Source organism: Pelodiscus sinensis, chromosome 4 (assembly GCF_052426305.1).
Source record: "Pelodiscus sinensis isolate ZL-2025 chromosome 4, ASM5242630v1, whole genome shotgun sequence".
NCBI lineage: Eukaryota > Metazoa > Chordata > Testudines > Trionychidae > Pelodiscus > Pelodiscus sinensis.
The window spans coordinates 25896756-25917190 of record NC_143055.1 but is presented as its reverse complement, the minus strand read 5'-3'; the positions used below and the strand labels follow the sequence as shown (position 1 = coordinate 25917190).

The following is a 20435-nucleotide window of genomic DNA, read 5'->3' as shown; positions in this document are numbered from 1 at the left end:
TCATTAGACCATTCCAGGTATAGTGCATACCACACTGATTTATGATGAGGAAGTTTGCCCTTCAAGACAGCCTGGATTTTAAAATACTTCTTTAGGATACACTGTTCTGTGATTTATTTACACACTACAGATAGATAGTGTAACAGGGGGACTGGCCCCTTTAAGGAGAGTTTGGACCAACCCTATATATAATTAATTAGCTAGTTCTCAGCCTGAGAGGGCATGGCTAACAGATGTCAGCTGATGCTTTAATGGCAAAGCAGGTCACATAAGAAGGGCTGAAACAGATCAGTCCACAGTAGAACCACAGGCAGGCGGCTGGCTCCTGTGAAGGCCCTAGTGATGAGCTGCAGGAGGTTGGGTACCATAGCAGGAAGTTGGGTACTACAGCTCTACTACCCTTGTCGTATACCAAGGAGGGAAGGATGAAAGGAACAGAGCCCAGCAGGTGATGAGGACTGTATTCCAGGGGAAATGGCCTATGGGCTGAGCACTTAGAGCCAGGGAGACTCACAAAGGTAGCCCAGAAAGGGACTGGGAATGGGGCCCATAGCTGAAGAGAAGTTCCAGAAAGGCAGAAGAAACCTTGTGTTTGTAGGGAATTTTAGTTGGCTTGGAAGAAGATGCTTGTTTGTGACTTAGTCACATCCCTAGAACAGATTGATGTCTGGAAAGCTGAGGTGCTAAACCTCTGGGAAGGAAACCAAGGCAAGGTCCATGCTTGGCTAGCAGGGAGTGTTACAGAGTGGTCACCAACTCACAATAGATGGTAATTGTGTGGCATTTATTTCATTCTGATATTTAAAACTAGCACATTTACCCAGCATTGCTCAGGTCCTTAAGAAGGGGATCAGGTCAGAGAATGAGGGGGGGGCAGGAACTGGGCACAAGGGGCAAAGTGTTCCTCCCTGCTGAGATTTGTATCAGGGCTGCTTGCTCTTCTGTTTCCTGTCCCCGTCACAGAGAGAGCGCAAAGTGCACAGCTCATTTGCCCCCAGCACACCCCAGCCAGAGTGAGGAATGCAGCAAACTGTGCATTTTCCCCATACTCCCTGATGAAGGGGAACAGCCAGCAATGTTTCCGTACGAATCTGGGGGAGGAGGGGTTCAGACCCCTGCCATCTCTAATGGGCACCTGAGTAATGGGTGGATGGAGCAGTATGGTGGGGGAGGAAAGGAGTGCCCCCCCCCCATCAGCCTCTTTCATCTGCTTGGTGATTGTCACTTTTCTGAGAAACAATCCCATTCCAGGCACATCCTAGTTTCTTGGCAAAACTAAACCCCTTACTTTGCTTTAAGTGATAACAGAAAGCTGTATATTAAATTTGGTGGTCCTAGCTTTTACTGTTTGGAAGGAGCTCTTAAACAAGCAGAAAAATGGACACGCAGGCAAACTCTCCAATACACAGTAGATGAACATTATTAACCCATTAAAAGGAGTCCGGTGTCATATTAATATAGTGTCAATATTTATTATAGAAGAGTGAATGTTGAGTATGATAATTTTGAGCAAGTTCATTTATCTGTTCATTTATTCCAAAATGCCCTATCCTGTTTAGGGATAGGGGTAGCTTCATAACAGCTACATTCCATGTATCAGGAATATTGAACTGTGGTCACAGCCACGGCTTACCCATGCTCAACTACAGAGTGATGTTAGACAGGGGATATCTAGTGACAAGCCCTCCTTTCCTACAGGCATTGAAATACTCCAGAAAGTGTCTTACAGTGGTTCAATCCTATCAGAAGCAATCCATTCATGGTCCAGCATACCCCACCCCAACAGATTAATGATTAGATCATGACAGACTCCTAACATCCCAACCTAAATAATTTAATTACATCCCATCACAAGGACCCTGTTTTTGGAGACTTTTCCTCCAAAAAGAGCATGCATGAACAAAATCTAATCACTTGGTATAGACATATTTACTGTTATAATAATGAATGGCTAAAAAAAGTTAAACCCATTGGAACCTGGTTCAACACTATAGTACTTCGGGTTTACGCAAGTGTAAGTATTAAATGGAGTTGCAACAGTGTAAACCTGAAATGAAGTGGTGAACTTAAATCAGGAGGTCCAGTCAAGATGGTCATTGATTGGAGAGGACGGCCAATTATCACTGTTTGTAAAAGTTTTGGTGAACCTTTCACGCAGGGCTATTCAAACTTGTTCATGTTGCTGCAGGAATTGGAAAAGCTCTTTGTGAAAAATTAAGCTTTTTTTTTCTTTTTTATTAACTGTTTTAGCACCCTAGTAAGAATTACATAATCAATTTAGAAGTCAGATTTTCAATATGCAGTAAATGATTGTGATCTGTTTACAAACAATATAAGCCCATTTGGAGAAAGTATTCTGAAAGACATCTAAAACCTTCTTCTCATATTTAAAAAAAAAAAACATACCCCTGGATAAACTTTGTAATTTGAAATGATAGCTGATGAAGTATTTGGTTCTCACTGTAATAAGCTATGATAGAACAGTCAATTGAACAAAAGGTTAGAACAGAGAGTATATAATACATCAATATGTCACAAAAGAATTTACATGATAGGAACATAAAACTGAAACTACGACAATCAATATAGCTCAACTTTCTATGGCTTAATAAAGAAAGCACTTTTTATGGCAGTAAAATATGCTGCTACAAAAAGATGGCACAAAGTGACAAATTGCTTAGACTTTGCTCAAGATATAATGAATAGAAATAATAATCAGAACTCTTTTTTTTGTTATCCCAAGAGATACATCATTAAATGTCTGTACGTGATTTCATCATAGACAAAAATAAGATGAAAGTAGTTCAGGAAAATTAGACCTTTTCAGAACAGAAACAGATTTTATTCCACTCAATCTGACCACAAGACATCTGCTTACAATAACTATAAAAACATTAATATACCTGTACTATGGGTTATAAATTAAAATTTATTGTGCAAATCGTACAATAGTCTGCAACCATTTTGGACCATGTAATGATCTCTCCTGTGGGTGAAATAATGAATTAAATGTCTGCTGTAGCCATACAATAGAGGTTTAACTCATTACTTTACCCTCAAGAAAGATCATGAAACACTGATTGTAAATTATGGGTATAATTTGTTACAACATATTCCAATTAAAAACCAATACTCCAATTTCTACAATACTTCTCACTGCTCGTTTTCGGAGTCAAATTCCTTAAAATAACTGTAACTTCTATGCAACTGGACCATCATATACCACTGTTCACCAAAAAATAATTAAAAAAGCAAATATTAACTTTTCCTCTATGCTGTTACTGGTGTAATGCCTAAACACTCTTTAATATATCAGTTATTGGATATTGTGAGGATTCAGTATAATTTGTAAAAGCCCATTACGATTCTTGAAGATGTTACGTTACTACAGTGTTGTGATTAAGCATGTTATCTGATCCAGGCTATGTCTACAATTCAGAGTTTTTGTGGAAAAATGGCTGTTTTTCCCCACAAAAACTTGGAGCGTCCACACCTCAAGCGCGTTTTTGTGCAAGTCAATCATAAGAACATAAGAATGGCCATACTGGGTCAGACCAAAGGTCCATCCAGCCCAGTACCCAGTCTGCCAACAGTGGCCAATGCCAGGTGTCCCAGAGGGAGTGAATCGAACAGGTAATGATCAAGAGATCTCTCTTCTGCCATCCATCTCCACCCTCTGACAAACAGAGGCTAGGGACACCATCCTTATCTATGCTGGCTAATAGCCATTTATGGACTTAACCTCCATGAATTTATCTAGTTCTCTTTTAAAACCTGTTAAAGTCCTAGCCTTCACAACCTCCTCAGGCAACGAGTTCCACAGATTGACTATGCACTGTGTGAAGAAGAACTTCCTTTTATTTGTTTTAAATCTGTTGCCCATTAGTTTTATTTGGTGGCCCCTAGTTCTTATATTATGGGAACAAATAAATAACTTTTCCTTATTCATTTTCTCAAAAACCACTCATGATTTTATAGACCTCTATCATATCCCCCCTTAGTCTCCTCTTTTCAAAGCTGAAAAGTCCCAGTCTCTGTAATCTCTCCTCATGTGGGACCAGTTCCAAACCCCTAATCATTTTAGTTGCCCTTCTCTGAACCTTTTCTAATGCCAGTATATCTTTTTTGAGATGAGGAGACCACATCTGTATGTAGTATTCAAGATGTGGGCATAGCATGGATTTATAGAAGGGCAATAGATATTCTCTGTCTTATTCTCTATTCCTTTTTTAATGATTCCTAACTTCCTGTTTGCTTTTTTGACTGCTGCAGCACACTGCATAGATGTCTTCAGAGAACTATTCATGATGACTCCAAGATCTCTTTCCTGATTAGTTGTAGCTAAGTTAGCTCCCATCATATTATATGTATCGTTGGGGTTATTTTTTCCCATGTGCATTCCTTTACATTTATCCACATTAAATTTCATTTGCCATTTTGTTACCCTTAGTTTGGTGAGATCTTTTTGAAGTTCTTCACAGTCTGCTTTGGTCTTAACTACCTTGAGCAGTTTAGTGTCATCTGCAAACTTTGCCACCTCACTGTTTACCCCTTTCTCCAGATCATTTATTTGGAGAAAGTCGAAAGATCAGAGGGGTTTTTGCACAATTTGTAATCCTCATTCTACAAGGAAGAATGCCTTTTTGCGCAAGAGCTCTAGCGCAAAAAAGGTGTGTGGGGACAGGTTTTTTTGCACAAGAAGAGGGAAGAGGAAAAAGCACAGGTGCCCTCGTGGCCATTCTGTCCATAGAATCATAGAGCTGGAAGAGACCTCAGGAGGTCATCCAATCCAGCCCCCTGCCCAAGGCAGGACCAATCCCAAGTAAATCAACCCAGCCAGGGCTTTGTCAAGCCGAGACGTAAAAACCTCTAGGGATGGAGATTCCACCACATCATTAGGTAACCAATTCCAGTGTTTCACCACTCTCCTAGGAAAATAGTTTTTCCTAATATCCAACCTAGACCTCTCCCACTGTAACTTGAGACCATTGCTCCTTGTTCTGCCATCCTTCACTACTGTGAACAGCCTTTCTCCATCCTCTTTGGAACCTCCCTTCAGGAAGTTGAAGGCTGCTATCAAATCCCCTCTCACTCTTCTCTTCTGCAGACTAAACCAACCCAAATCCTTCAGTCTCTCCTCATAGGTCATATGCTCCAACCCCCTAATCATTTTGGTCGCCCTCCGCTAGACCCTCACTTCTCTGGATCTGCTGGCAATGCTCCTCCTAATGCACCCCAATATGCCATTAGCCTTCTTGGCTACAAGGGCACACTGTTGACTCATATCCAGCTTCTCATCCACTGTAATTCCAAGGTCCTTTTCTGCAGAACTGCTACTGCCATTCGGTCCCCAGCCTGTAACAATGCTTGAGATTCTTCCGTCCCAAGCGAAGGACTCTACATTTGTCCATGTTGAACCTCATCAGATTTCTTTTGGCCCATTCCTCTAATCTTCCCAGGTCACTCTGGACCCTATCACTGTCCTCCAGCGCATCCACTTCTCCCCCTAGCTTAGTGTAATCTGCAAACTTGCTGAGGGTGCAATCCATCCCCTCATCCAGGTCATTAATAAAGATGTTGAACAAAACCAGTTCAAGAACAGATCTTTGGGGCACTCCACTAGAAACCAATTGCCAACTTGATATTGAGCCATTGATCACTATCCATTGGGCCCGATAGTCTAGCCAGCTTTCTATTCATCTTACAGTCCATTTATCCAATCCATATTCCCTTAAGTTGCTGGCAAGAATATTGTGGAAAACTGTAAGAAAAGCTTTCCTAGAAAAGCTTTGCTAAACAAGGTATATCACATCCACTGAATTTCCCATATCTACAAAGCCAGTTACCTCATCATAGAAGCTAATCAGATTGGTCAGGCATGACTTGCTCTTCATGAATCCATGTTGACTATTCCTGATCACTTTACCCTCTTCCAAGTGCTTCAAAATGGATTCCTTGAGGATCCCCTCCCTGATTTTTCCAGGGACTGAGGTACGGCTGACAGGACTGTAGTTCCCTGGATTGTTCTTCTTCCCTTTTTTAAAGAAGGGTACTTATATTTGCCTTTTTCCAATCTTCCGCGATCTCTCTTGATCGCCATGAGTTTTCAAAGATAATGGCCAAAGGCTCCGCAATGACACTTGCCAACTCCGTCAGTACCGTCGGATGCATAGCAATCATTGCTTACTTGCAAGAGAGCATCCAGGCAGTCTGGACGCTCTCTTTTGGAAAAGTGCATTGCTTTTCTATGCGCTTTTGCAATGTTGACGCTCTGTTGTGGCTAGAAGTTTTTGCAGAAGATCTCTTCCAACAAAAGCTTCTTGCGCAAAAAGCCTGCAGTCTAGATGTAGCCCCAATATCCTAAATGCAAAACTCAAGGGAATAGCAAAGATCTGCCTGATTTATACATACTAAGGTAATTCCACTGAATCCTGTTTTTGCACATGAATGGAAAAATTGGTTTACTTCTGTCAGGGGAGAAAAATCTTTTAGAACAGCTTGGAAATTTATCAGTTTTTAATTCTTGTTAATCAACATAATCATATGAAAAGAACCTAAAATGTATCAAAACATACACAAAATTCTTCAGCTAAGTGCCAGCAGCTCTCACGCATACCTGGAGAACTACTGTTCAAAAAATGCCTTCACGTGTTGATGACCATGGTAACACTGCCAACTATCTAGAAACACTCTCTGTGTGTTCAATCAGAGCACACAACATCCACACCATTCGTAGAAAATCTCCCTATCGTGGATACTTAGGCTGTGTCTACACAGCAGTGTTATTAAAGAATAACTAATGTCATTCCAAAATAACACAGTCCACGTCTACACAGCAAGCAGTTATTTCGACATAATGTCAAAATAACATTGAGGCAGAGGACTTTTTACTCCCCTTACTCCTCATAAAATGAGGGTTACAGAAGTTGGAGGGAGAGTGCCCTTTCTTGGACTTCCTGCTGTGTAGACCGTGCCAAAAGCTGAAATAAGCTATTTCAACTTAAGCTATTCAATTGATGTAGCTCAAGTTGTGTAGCTAATTTTGGCTTTAGACCTGCTGTGCAGCTGTGCCCTAATAGAACAGCAATATGGCCATCAGTCCACTCCTTTCTTTGTGAGCTATTATTCAATTAATGCTGTGTCAAGGGATGATGCAAATGTAGAGAAAGATGTTCTGCAGTCTTCCAGTGAGATTCCTAGCCCCACCTTCACTGGAAACTGCCTGGGCATCATCTCGTGCAATGGACATTAATTTACTCAATCAGTCAAAGCAGCACCTGTTAAGTGTTCTCACCTCTTAAGTGTTGTTCTTTAAGATGGGATATTTCATGGAAGGGTCAGGTATGGCTCTGCCCTTTATACCCTTGCCTCAGAGCATGAGGGCACCAGTCAAAGGCAGGGCCCCTATGGATATCACTAGAGAAAACTCTTCAGTACTGGTGCACGTGATGGCCGCACATTTAGGGCAGGTCTGCACTACAAGGACAGGTCAACCTAAGCTATGCAATTTGAGTCACATTAGTAGCATAACTCAAATCGACATAGCTTAGCTGGACATGCTACAGGGGGTTGACAGAAAAAATTCTCCTGTCAATTCCTGTTACTCATCTTGTTCTGCTGAAGTACTAGCATCAAAAGGAGAGTGATCAATGGTTGATTTAGTACGTCTTTACTAGACTTGCTAAATTGACCGCTGGTGGAATGATTGCTCACGGTCAAACCATCCCATAGTGGAGAAAAACCCTTAGTGTAATAAACATATATACCACATCTTGAAGTACAAGAGTTATGCGAGGCAAGTAACTATTTTTACTAGTATTGCCCCCTCTATCTCTGTTGATGTTACAGTAGCACATGACAGAGTGATCCGCTGGGAAAGTCATTCTGCATAGGAGGTGAATAGTTGGGAAGAGATCTGAAAAGGCTTCATTCTATCTAGATAAAAAGCTAGAACATCCAGAATGTGGAGCTTTGGTTCATCCTCATGTGCTTTGGAGAAAAAAAAATCCTATGTAGAGATGATTGAGATAGAAGCCATGTACTCTTCCAGAGAGAAACTGAGGCCTAAGCTGTACTTCATCCTTTACAAAACTGTGTGCGAAGGATAAGAACATAAGAATGGCCATACCGGGTCAGACCAAAGGTCCATCCAGCCCAGTATCCTGTCTGCCGACAGTGGCCGATACCAGGTGTCCCAGAGGGAGTGAACCGAACAGGTAATGATCAAGCGATCTCTCCCCTACGATCCATCTCCACCCTCTGACAAACAGAGGCTAGCGACACCACTCCTTACCCATCCTGGCTAATAGCCATTAATGGAGTTAACCTCCATGAATGTATCTAGTTCTCTTTTAAACCCTGTTATAGTCCTAGCCTTCACAATCTCCTCAGGCAAGGAGTTCCACGGATTGACTATGCACTGTGTGAAGAAGAACTTCCTTTTATTTGTTTTAAACCTGCTGCCCATTAATTTCATTAATGGATCCATTTCTAGGGCATGCAGTTCATCTACTTTCCTTGTGGAGGTGGCGGCCACTGAAAAGACCAGAAGCGGGAGGCTAACGGGTCAACAGGGGGACACAAAAGGCTGATAACACATGAGAGGGTGGGAAGATACATACCTAACTTGCAGCTTTGATTAATGCAGGTCATATTCTCTTATAATTCTGGTATAACAAAAGAGATCAACTCTGTCTAACAGATCAATGATTTTTCAGGTAAGCCTGTAGCACCTGAACTGAAGTTAAGGAAGGTTCAACATAGAATGAGAAGAAAACCAGCCAACCAGATCAGGACGGACTTTGGCAACATTCTAAGTTAGGGCAGAAGAGAGGGGTAACTCTTAGCCATAGTGACAGCTCACTTTTGCATGGTTCTTTCAGCACTTGTTTCCTGCTGTATTTTCAGCCTCATGTGCTCCCATACTAAGGGAAGATACCTCTCCTTTTGTGCTAACAAAAATACATTTGAAGTGAAAATTTGCAATTAATATTTAAAAGTAAATTAATGCACAATCCCAGGAGCAATTTACTTACCATAATAATAGATCACTTAGGAGGCAAATATTTAAAAAAAATCTCAATATCATTCTGCATCCGATACTCCACTGACCAGGCTATTACATTTGGAGCTAACTTTTGGCACAAATTATTCCACTAGCTGAGGCATGGCGGGGTGTCAGGTTATTGTCATGTCTGGGGTATCATCCCACAAAATGTCAGCAGAACAAGGCACGTTAAGAATAAAAGTGACAGGCTAGCCTTGTATTTGTTTATTTAGCTCAGAACATGAATGTTGTTTTCATGCAGGTTTTCGAGATTAAGTGTCACTAGTGACACACAGCAGATGATGTCTCAAAAGTGAGCTAGTGTCAGATGAACAATGTTAAGTGCAAATATAAAAAAAAATTAAAATGAAGAGCAGGAGGATTTTCAAAGGTGACCTGGAGTTATACTGTTCTTTCTAGTGATATCCAGCAGCTACCCCTTAGGGATGCATCTACACTGCACCCGTACGTCAATATAAGATACGCAATTTGAGCTACTCAAATTGCATTATCTTATTTCAATCTAATTTTGAAATTGTTTATTTCAAAATTTGGCTCTGTCTTCACAGCTCCAAATTTCAAAATAAACCCTATTTCAAAACATCAGAATAGTGAGCCCGTTTTTTGAATCTATTTTGAAATCATGGGCTGGTTCAAAAGACATGGAATTGCTATTTTGATAGTGCGGCAGTCTAGACGTACCCTAGGAATAGTTGACAGAATATCAGGCTAAAGGTAGTTCAGAATTGTGAATTCTATAATTCCTCCTATCATCTCGTTGTGAATATTTATTTCTCAATCACTTAAAAAAAAATCTTTAAATACTACAGAGAGACACTATGAAACTTTATCCTAAACTGCTAGAATAAAGAGTAAAAAACTGCTCCAAAACTTAGGATAGAACACAAAGCCAAAAGAAAGGAAACTAACAAGGCTATGAATTGACTAATAGAAAACCATTTTATATATAGCAACTCAAATAGCTGGAGTTAGCCTCTATTTGATCTGCAGGAGCTCTAACATTATCATGCAGAGTGCTGGAAGAAAACAGAAGAAACTAGGCCTCTGTGAAAAGTGGGTTTTGTGCTTCAGATTGAGCAAAGAGATGGTAATTTGTGAGAAGGAAGAGAATGTTGTCATTCAGGGACACCTGTGAAGGGCTTTAGTAGGATTATCTCTGCTCCCTTCTTTTGAGAGGGGCCACAATTGCCCTTTTTCATGAAATCTTCAATTCAGGGGGCTGGTTTTGTCTCTCACCTTCCTCAGACTCTCAGTAACTGTGGTGAAGAGTATTTGTTTTTTCAATCTGTGATTAGCTCAGTGTGACTTTTCCCTTGTATATAGCCCTTCCCACTGTTATTTATAACTTTATCATCACTAATGTGGGCATGATAATGTTCTACAAAGGACCTAAGCTCCCTCAAGCTGCACAGCCACCCAACAGTCTATCAAGTGCTACATACTTCAGGCGCTCCTGCCCCTAGGGCCCCGCTGCTCTTGACTTCTGCTTTGAAGCCCCCAGCCAGGTGCTCCTGGAAACCTCCTGCTTGCTGCAGAGCAGGAAGAAGGGTGCTAATGTCAAGGTGTCCTCCTCTGCACCCTCCTCCCCCCATACTCCATCTCTGTGGAGCAGGAGAAGGGGACACAACAGGACTCAGGAGTGGGATGTGGAAGGAAGCTTGCTGGCAGCTGCTGCTATGTCTGAATGAACAGGCTTCAGACTGGTGAGGCAGTGTGTCTCTAACCCACAGATACCTACAGTGTGCATCTGTATCTGACACAGAGAGACACTGTGTGAGAGACAGAGACCGACTATATGAGACACACTGTGTGTGTATCTCTCTCTCTCTCTCTCTCTCTCTCTCTCTCTCTCTCTCACACACACACACACACACACACACACACACACACCCTTTTCAAAACATATTTATTACTGTTACTTCTTGATACTTCTAGCAATGCACATATATTCTCTGTAATTTTATTTTTTCCAAGTACTGTTATTTTTTAAATTATGTTAATTTCATAGTTTTTATTTCTTTTGTACACTTAAATTTAATTCTCTGAATAGTGAGTTTTAAAATACCTAACCTGTCCTGGATGGACTAATTATCCCTATGGCAACATTTTAAAAATATATACATTATATCTAGGTTATTTTGTTTCTACTGGTTACACACATCCACATATTCTCTTGATTCATTCCCAATATGGATGAGAAAATTAGAGGAAACATTTCCTAGAACTACTCTTGAATACCATCTGGAAGCTTCAGATACTGCTGACATACTTCAACCATTTTTAATAAGGGGTGCGAGAACATATTTTGAGAACCAAATGGGTGCAGGCTGCAGTAAGGTTAAGAACCACTGGTTTAGAGGAAAACATTAAGATGGTAAAATTACTTGTATTCAAGAAAATGCAATGGCAATCAATCAGAACTATGCAGAACAACATTCAAATTAACACCAAGTTGACTGATCCCCTGTTAAAAAGAAATTTGTGGTTGGAGTCTTTTTATTCATTTTCTTATCTTTAAGGTATGCAAGACACACACACTCTGTCTGTCTGTCTGTCTCTGTCTGTCTGTCTGTCTGTCTGTCTGTCTCTCTCACCCACCCACCCACCCAACTCTCCCTGCCCCAGTGTTCTCCACCCTCCATACCTGGCTGGGCCCCCAGAACAGACCCCATCTTTCCTGATACCTGGAACTGTCTCTTTTTGAGGCAATCTATCGGGGACACGCAGGGTCAGACAAACAGATCTGCTCCTCAGATTTCTGTGAAAGTTCACACCAGAATGTGGTCAGCCACAGCCTTTCAACACTGTGCAGGAGGAGTTGCTTTCAGCCACGGGGAAGAGTGACTGGGCCCATGTCTTTGCAGAGATCATCTGTTTCTCTCCTTCTCACCCCCACTTTCCGCCCAGAAGTAGCTTGTCCCTTCCTCCCTGTAGGAAGACAGCTAACACCAACAAGCTGCTGCTGGCCATTGGCATAACCCAGCTACTTCCTGTCCCCTGGCTCCAATGTGGGAAGGAAGGAGTTAAGCCCTAAGGATCTATTGTGCACAAGAAGGTGAGGGGGTTAAGGCTGAAGCAGGCTTAAAAGCCGGTTCCCCCCAGCACCAGCTTCCTGGTGCTGCCTTCCAACAGCACTGCCTCTGTCAGAGGAAACAGCATGGGAGGAAAATGAGGAGGCAGGGAGGTTGAACTGGTGTTAGCAATGGCAGGAAAAAATTAGAAAATTCCCCTAGAGTAGGAAGAACCTCAGAGAGAGCCTCTCCTTCCCTGCCCTTCTGACAACTGGGATCAGAGTATTTGTTAGGGCCAGGGTTTGAGTTTTCTAGGTTTGAGGACTACATAAACAGCTGTGAAGAAAAGGTTGCAGGCTGCCTATTCACACTTAAAAAAACCCCAACCCACTCAATCTCTTTTACAAGCACTAAAAATTCACAGATAAAAATAATTACGTTATATAAGAGTAATAGGGAACTGAATAACTCAAAAAGGGGTGGCAACAGTAGCAATCTTTATCCTCCAAAAGGTTCTCTATGCTTCTCTTAATGTTGCCATGACTTCCTTTGTTCACTGATTTAAACAGCAGCCTATAATAGCAATTTTAAAGGGAAATTTCAATTTCAATTGGCAGTTTTAATTGCTGAAAAATACGCTCTAATATCATGGCTCTGCTGCAATCTTTCTTTTTTGATCGCAATTTTAAATATTAACAGATACCAAGAATCAGGAAACCAAATGGAAAAAGAACATTTAAGTTACGTTACTCTGCATGAAAAGTCTCAAAGGGGTTAGCCATGTTAGTCTGTAACTTTAAAAAAAGAAAAGAAAAAAAGAATGGTCTTTGGCATATGAAAAGGAAGTCAAGAGCCAAGTGAGCGTGTGTATTCTCTTCCTTAATGCACCATGTGGACAGATCGCATTAGTTGGAAAGGTGGTATGGGGGCAGGGGAAGAAAGAAATCAATTAACAGAAATAAAACAAATTTACCATCTGAACTTCTTCAGGTGACAGTTCATCTTCACCTTTGCCATCCCCCCATATCCCAAAGTTAGTGTGGGCATCTGTCAGATTCTGATCTATAAAGATAACAAAAAAAAAACACACACACACACACCAAAATACATCAGCATACAGTACTGAAATGCAATGCTACAACCACTACTTACTCATTTAACATTGATTATCAAACATTAGATTTTATTTTTTAGTTAGAGATTCATGCTCTACATTTATCATCAGTTCACACAGGTAAGTGTGTAGGGATGGGGGCAAAGATTTACACCAATGCTTAATTTTGTTCATGGGAGTAGCTGCATTGAAGTACGCACATTGCAGCAAGTGAAACTACTTCTTGTGCATAAGGTTAACCTCATGCAGAAGTCTTTGCAGCAAACAAGGTATCTGCAAAAGTTAAAAGACACTTCTCCCACAATATGTACTTTAGCAGAAATATAAACTTTTGAAAATGACACCAACTGTATGAAACCATCACTTTTCCTGAGATTTCAGAGAAACGTCTCCTTGCTGCACACTATTTTGCAATATTAAATCCAGAACCTCATTTTAAAATGTTAGCATATACCTCCCTAGAATGATCTTGTTTCCTCATGTTATTCATTCTGCAGATTAAAGCACCAATCGTGCAACTGATTCCTCACAAGGGGTCTGCCTATAAGTTAGATCAGGCTCCATCCTGCAAACACTTATAACACCAGTTTAGTTTACATACTGGAGCAGCCCCATTCATTTCAATAAGGCTACTCTCATCAAGTGAAGTTGCATATCGATTTGCAAGACTGAGGCCTCAAACATCTTAAATATTTAACTTCTGAAAACATAGTATATAACAGAAATTACAATTTAAGATTACATTTTGTAAGGTACTTCAGGACAAGAAGAAAAATGCCACTTCCTTTTTATTCCTTTTCTCTCATAGCATCCAAACAATTCTAACATTTTGTCTGTTTTGGCAAGAAGCAGCTTCAGAACCCAAAGTGATGGAGTTATTACTGCATCCCTGGCAGATTCTTTACCAGCCCTCAGCTGGGACATTGTTACAAACCTCAGCACGGAGATCTGCTATCACCCAGGAGACTCTATGGCGTGGTTGGCTCAAAGCTACCAGATTCAAGTCAGAAAATTAAAATGCAAAAAGCTTTTGTTTCACCTTTATAGATTTTGGATTTGCTGTTAATCATATTTTCCTTATTTGGATACTTAGATACTTAATGTGCTTTATTGTAACTTTTTAGAATCTTGTATCTGAATGTTTTCAATTAAATAAGCAACATTGATGCTTCACTCAGAGAAACCAACTTCTCTTGGGAAACCTCAGAAAGCAGTCTCTTTAAAAACAATTTAATGCGAGATATAGTAAAGAGATATTTTCCTCTTGCTCATTGTTACCAAAACATTAAACTCTGGTTTTACTGCTCATTCCTTCACCAAAAATTATAGGATTGGTTTCTGACATCACAGCTGATTTCCGTGGAAATAATTGCAATGTTACAAAGAAAGGATTGTGAACGAGCAGCAGGATTAGTTTATGAAAACCAGACTTTTTGTTTCTTAGCCGTAAATAATAATAATAATAAAAAGTAAAGATAAGAAAAATTTTATGATTGTTTAAAAATAATTCTGTTTTTCATGGAGCATCGTCAGTTCTCTACATGTATTTCACAGAGATATACATTATTTTGTTTAGATGTCCCACCAAAATTATAATGAATGCATGTTGCAGAAAAATATCCTGTTTAGTTTTCAGTGAAGTAGTTGTTCAAGATTTCATCTATCATTCTGATTTTATTCACTTGATTCAAAGAAAAAAGGATAATTAGTTTACAGAACTGAATATAAAATAATAATAATAAATATTCTCTTTTTTATCCCAAAGGAACCAATTATTTCCAGGCACTGCCAATACTTGGCAAGAAACAGCACGTGTATCTAACAAGTTCATTAATAAGCAAATTCACCCAGGGTAGCACTAGGTGAGAGACTCTCTCATCTTCCCAGAGTTGCGCCTGTAATTGTGGCTCATTTCCTGCTACTGGAAAAACAGATTTGAGGCTTACCTGGAGTCGGTACGCCTTAATGCAGCCTATGAACGCGATTAATTTAGCAAAACCAAGAGAAAGAAAAATGTCTATTTCTTAGGGATGCTGAAATGCAGTGCTTCATATCTCTGTTGTTCCTAAAAGATGCATTAGCTGTTTTAATTATCAAATTCCTTTTAAACCATTTCCAAATTGGCTTACTTCACACTGAAGTGAGATCTGTTAAACTGAAGGATTAATTCAAAATCTATAATTTATATTTCATTCCATAAGCAAACTGCCCTGTGTGTAATAAGCAAATCAAAACTGAGCAGGCTTTAAAGGCTTATTAAACGAAGGATAATAAATATCAGTTAATTTACTAGACGAATAGTCGATGGAATTTCCATCGACTACTTGGCTAGTCGATAGGCAACTCTGCGTATGGCCCAGGGCCAGCGGGAAGCCCCGCCGACTGTGAGCTGCACGTGGGCATGCCAACTTTGCAACGTACAAGAGTCCCCAACTGGGGGGCGGGGTCTTGTGCATTTTAAAGCGGAAGTGCCCTCGTGGAGCCTGGAGTCAGTGGGGGACTCAGAGTCCCCTGCTGACCCTGGACTCCATGTTGTGCTGCCGATTTGAAATGCTGTGTGGAGCCCAGGGTCAGCTGGGGGCTTCCCAGCTGATCCTGGGCTCCGCGTGGCATTTCCCCAGAACCCAGGATCAGCTGGGGATTGAGGAAATGCTGTGCGGAGCCCAAAATCAGCTGGAGTTATAGCAAACAAACCCCTAATGGGCGTTTCCTACAATAATGCCTGTGTTATAATTCTGATGTAAAAAACGTGTTGAGTATCAAAACCAAGTATCAGAGGGTATGTCTACACTACCACCCTAGTTCGAACTAGGGTGGTTAATGTAGGCAACCGGAGTTGCAAATGAAGCCTGGGATTTGAATTTCCCGGACTTCATTTGCATGTTGCCGGGCGCCGCCATTTTTAAATGTCCGCTAGTTCAGACTCCGTGCCGCGCGGCTACACGCGGCACGAACTAGGTAGTTCGGATTAGGCTTCCTATTCCGAACTATTTGTACACCTCATTCCACTAGCGGACATTTAAAAATGGCGGCGCCCGGCAACATGCAAATGAAGCCTGGGAAATTCAAATCCCGGGCTTCATTTGCAACTCCGGTTGCCTACATTAACCACCCTAGTTCGAACTGGGGTGGTAGTGTAGACATATGCTAACCTACCAGACAATGAACTAAACCAGTGGTCACCGACCAGCAGATCAGGATCTCCTGGTATATCCTGGAGCCTCTGATAGGTGACAGTCACTGGTCTGGACAAGCTATCACGTGCTGGCACTTCTGATGTCCCTCCCTCCCTGTGCATTGGAGCGGTCACCTGGAAGCCTCCTACTTGCTGGGTCGGGGAAATAGAAGAGGGGGGCACTGACATCAGAGTGTTCCCCACCCCTCACCTCTGTACCAGGAAGGGCATGAAAGGACTCAGGACGGAGGGAGCTTGCTGGCACCTGCTCCTATGTCTGTATGTGTTGAGCATACTCGAAGGGCAATGTGAATCTCTGTCATTCTCCTGGCATTACCCTGCAGCCCCTGGGGAAGGTGGGCCATGGGGTTTCCACATGCTGTCCTTGCCTATAAGCACCACTCCCGCAACTCCTACTGGGAGGTGGGAAGGTAGTGCCTGTGGACAGCACATGGAGCCATCTGTCCCTCCCCACCAAGCGCTGCTGCTGGACATTCCAGATACTTTCAGGAATGGCACAGGGCCAAGGTGGGGGTTAGCCTGCCTACGCCCCATTGTACCACTGCCCAGGAGCTGCCTGAGGTACATGGTGTCTAAAAGGAGCCTGCATCCTGAACCTCTGCTCCAGCCCTGATCCCCCACCCAAACCCCAGAACTTGAGCCCTAAACCTCCTCCTGCATCCTAATCCCCTCCCCTAGGCTCAGCCTGGAGCCCCTCCCATACTCCGAATCTCTTGGCCCAAGACCAGAGCTTGCACCCCAACCCACTGCCCCAGGCTAGTGAAAGTAAGGATGGAGGAGGGAGGTAGGATGCAGTGAGCAGGGCAGAACCTCAAAGGGGTGGGGCAGGGTTGGGACTTCAAAGAATGCAAGAAAGGAGGTGGGGTAGGGTTCTTTGGGTTTGAGGTAGATCCTGGATTGAATTTAAATTCAAAAAGTGATGTTGTGCTTAAAAAAATTGGAGACAATTGGACTAAACCAGGGGTGAGGAACCTTTTTTGGGTCGGAGGCAACTGATTTTTCTGCGGGTCAGTAGAGTGGAGGGCAGCAGGGACAGGAGTGCCAGCACAGGCTCTCCAGTGCGGGGTGGGAAGAGCCCTGAGGGCCAGATCCAGGCAAGCTGGGAACTGCATCCGGCCCCTGGGCCTTAGGTTCTCCACCCATGGAATAAACCATGATAAATGAAGGTAAAAGATTCATGCAAGATTCCAAAAGGGCAGAGTCCCCAACTACATTTGAGTCTGACTAATGAGATGCTATTTACCTGGGGATCTGGGTAAGAGCTACACTTCTTACCAGGGAATGATCTTTGTAGCACAGATGTTTATGCAAGTGCTCCCAAAGGCTGTGGTGACAGACACTTCAGAAATGCAAACAATCACCACTCCTCAAGCTACTGATGCCCCATGATATATATCCTATTTAGAAATAACCTTAGTTATATTTTTTCAAATTTCTAGAGTTTGTTTTTTATGACAGAAAACAGACATAAGAAATCAAAGGTAAAAATATTTAAATTCACAATCCCCTATTGATAGCATCACCATCATTTCCACAGCAACTACCTGTAATGTCACAATGAAATTTATGGTTTTATATAAAATAGCAAACAACTCTTAAAATTTCCCTCATATATACAACAAAGAACACAGGGTACAGCATTAATTCTCCATTATACGTGTGTATTACATATTCCAGGTAGAACTATTTTGATAAAGAAACCTCACAGTTGTCTCAAAAATTCATCAGCATCTCTAAGAGCACTGCAACCCCTTCACTTCTATAATGAAATGCACCCTTCCTACTTGCTTCTACACAATTAAAGTTAGGCTAATAATGAAAGAACAACAACAACCACTTATCACAATCATACTGAAGTCTGAAACGCTGTGAAAGGTGCAATAAGTAACACCTCTTTGCAGTGTAATGTGATTCAGATCTGCTGGCCCTAGGCAACTGAAGGCTAGAGCCTCTTGTGGCATAGCACAGATTTCTGCACTGAATTTTGTAACAGGCCTCTGGATGATGGAGCTGCACAGAGTTGTCCGAAATTACAGTGATGTTACATACAGCTACAACGGCAGAAAACAACTGAAGATATTATTACATTGCTAGTTCTCTGCTGGCATGCTTCACACCTGTAAAATACTGATGATGTGAGATAAAGGAAAACATGACTATGATCTACATGCTGGACTTACTATGGAAATGTAGCACATATCATAAACAGACATCCAAAACCTGCAGTTTTATGTCTTATAGCAGGTTCAATTTGTGAAGAAAAAGCTTATAGTAAAATTGCAGAAAGTAGCTGGCTAGATAGATGAAACTGGAGTATCTGAGATTTAAAATGCTTTTATGTGCTGAGGGACCATTCAAAATTAGAGCCTTCATTCAGAAATGGAGTTTATCCATGTCTCCCTAATTTTTCTTCCACATAACATGTAAAAATCACTACCCAGAGGGGCTTGATCCTTCTACCAAAATTATTTAAGAAAAAGATAAAACAGCTGATGGCCAGAAATACCCCTCTGGGTATTATACATCTACATTACAATACATCTATTGCTCCATCTATCAGATGCATATGCAGTCTTAATGAAGTCACATTCATGCCAGTTTTTGTTTTCCTCTAACAAGAATGTTAGTGCTGTAGATTATATTTATATAGTGTCTCAGGCTCCTCTGTCAAATCAACTGCAGAACTAACACTGGGAAAAGCATTTGCTTCTATGGCTTGTCTATACTAATGGGAAAATCAATGATCTAGAGATGGATCTTCTGGGGTTTAATTTAGTGGGTCTGGTAAGAACACGCTAAATCGAACTCTGACGGCATCAACCCCATGACTCCACCGGGTTGTAAGGAGTAAGGGAAGTTGTCAAGAGAATTTCTCCCATTGACTTGTGGGGGCTCAGGAGAAATTCAATTTAAGGTATGTTGACTCCAGCTTCGCAATTCTCATAGCTAATGTAGTGTATTTTAAATCAAATGTATCACATAGTGTAGACCTGGCCTATACCACCATTCAGAAAATAGAAATCCCTTTGGAGATGACATGACATTACATTTTAATATGGATTGAGATGTCATATCCTAAAATGCTGAAAAAAATGCAGAACATTAGAAACAACAAGGGAATACAGGTTTATGGGAAAGATCAGTGATCTCTTCTGGCAGCTCTGCATGGAAAGATGTCTCCCAAAAAAGTTTTTGCCCTTGGCTGAAGAAAGCTTCTGAAACATGCCACCAAGATGGATATGCTGCTGCCTCATTCTCAGAATCTGCTTTGCAACAGCTTGGTTAACACAGGAAGAGGAAGAAAGAAGAGGACGTACAAGTGACAGCAGGAAGCCATTCAATAGTTTTGTGTTCTGAGGAAAGTATCCAGTTTATGAAGAGCGCCTGTCACAAAAGTAAAAAATAATGGGATTGGATTCTTACCTTTGTTTTCCTCATAAGCAGATTTTTCTTCAGATTCTTCTGAAGAATTCCGTACAGTTTTTTCAGGGAAAGATGGTGCCTGAGCTTTGCTGATCTGTTCAGGTTCAAGTCTGGACCTAAAAGCATAAGACCCCATAATTTAACTAGGCTGAGGTAGCTGAATCTCCCTACAGTGAGATAAGGAGGTGATCAAAGATTACTTGGAAATTAGCACATATTAAAGTCTATCTTGCAAAACTCTTATGAATATTTATCAGTCAAGACACAAAATCTATTTACCACCCTTTACCATGATATTTGGGAATAATAATAAAGAAAATGAAAGATATTTTACTCACTCCTAGAAAAATAATCACTTGCACAGGATAAGCAGAATATTGTATCCATTTATTGGTGTTCTACAAAAAATTAAAATGAACTTCTTTTTATAAACCTAACTGATTAAAATGTCAATTCTAGGCTAGTTTGTTTAAACAGTCCTGTAACAACAAACATGTTTTCTGTAATACAATGGCCAATTCAACATTACTTTTCAAGTAACAGATACAGTAAGAACTCAAAAATTGTCAAAATATCATCAAGCAAAAGTAACAAAATTTAAATCCTGAGCATTTGGTTTCAAAA

General features: G+C 41.1%; 1 protein-coding gene across 5 annotated transcripts in view; it reads right to left on the bottom strand.

Annotated features, from left to right (window-relative positions):
* The window catches only part of STX18 (syntaxin 18), a 117291-nt gene that overhangs the window by 9686 nt on the left and 87170 nt on the right, over positions 1-20435 (bottom strand). For all 5 annotated transcript variants that reach the window (XM_075930747.2, XM_006128191.5, XM_075930746.2 and 2 more), the window contains 2 exons: positions 19812-19927; positions 13052-13140 (listed from right to left, as the gene is read on the bottom strand). In XM_075930747.2, the coding sequence (XP_075786862.1) occupies positions 13052-13140; positions 19812-19927 (205 nt within the window). The remainder of the gene's footprint in view (positions 1-13051; positions 13141-19811; positions 19928-20435) is intronic.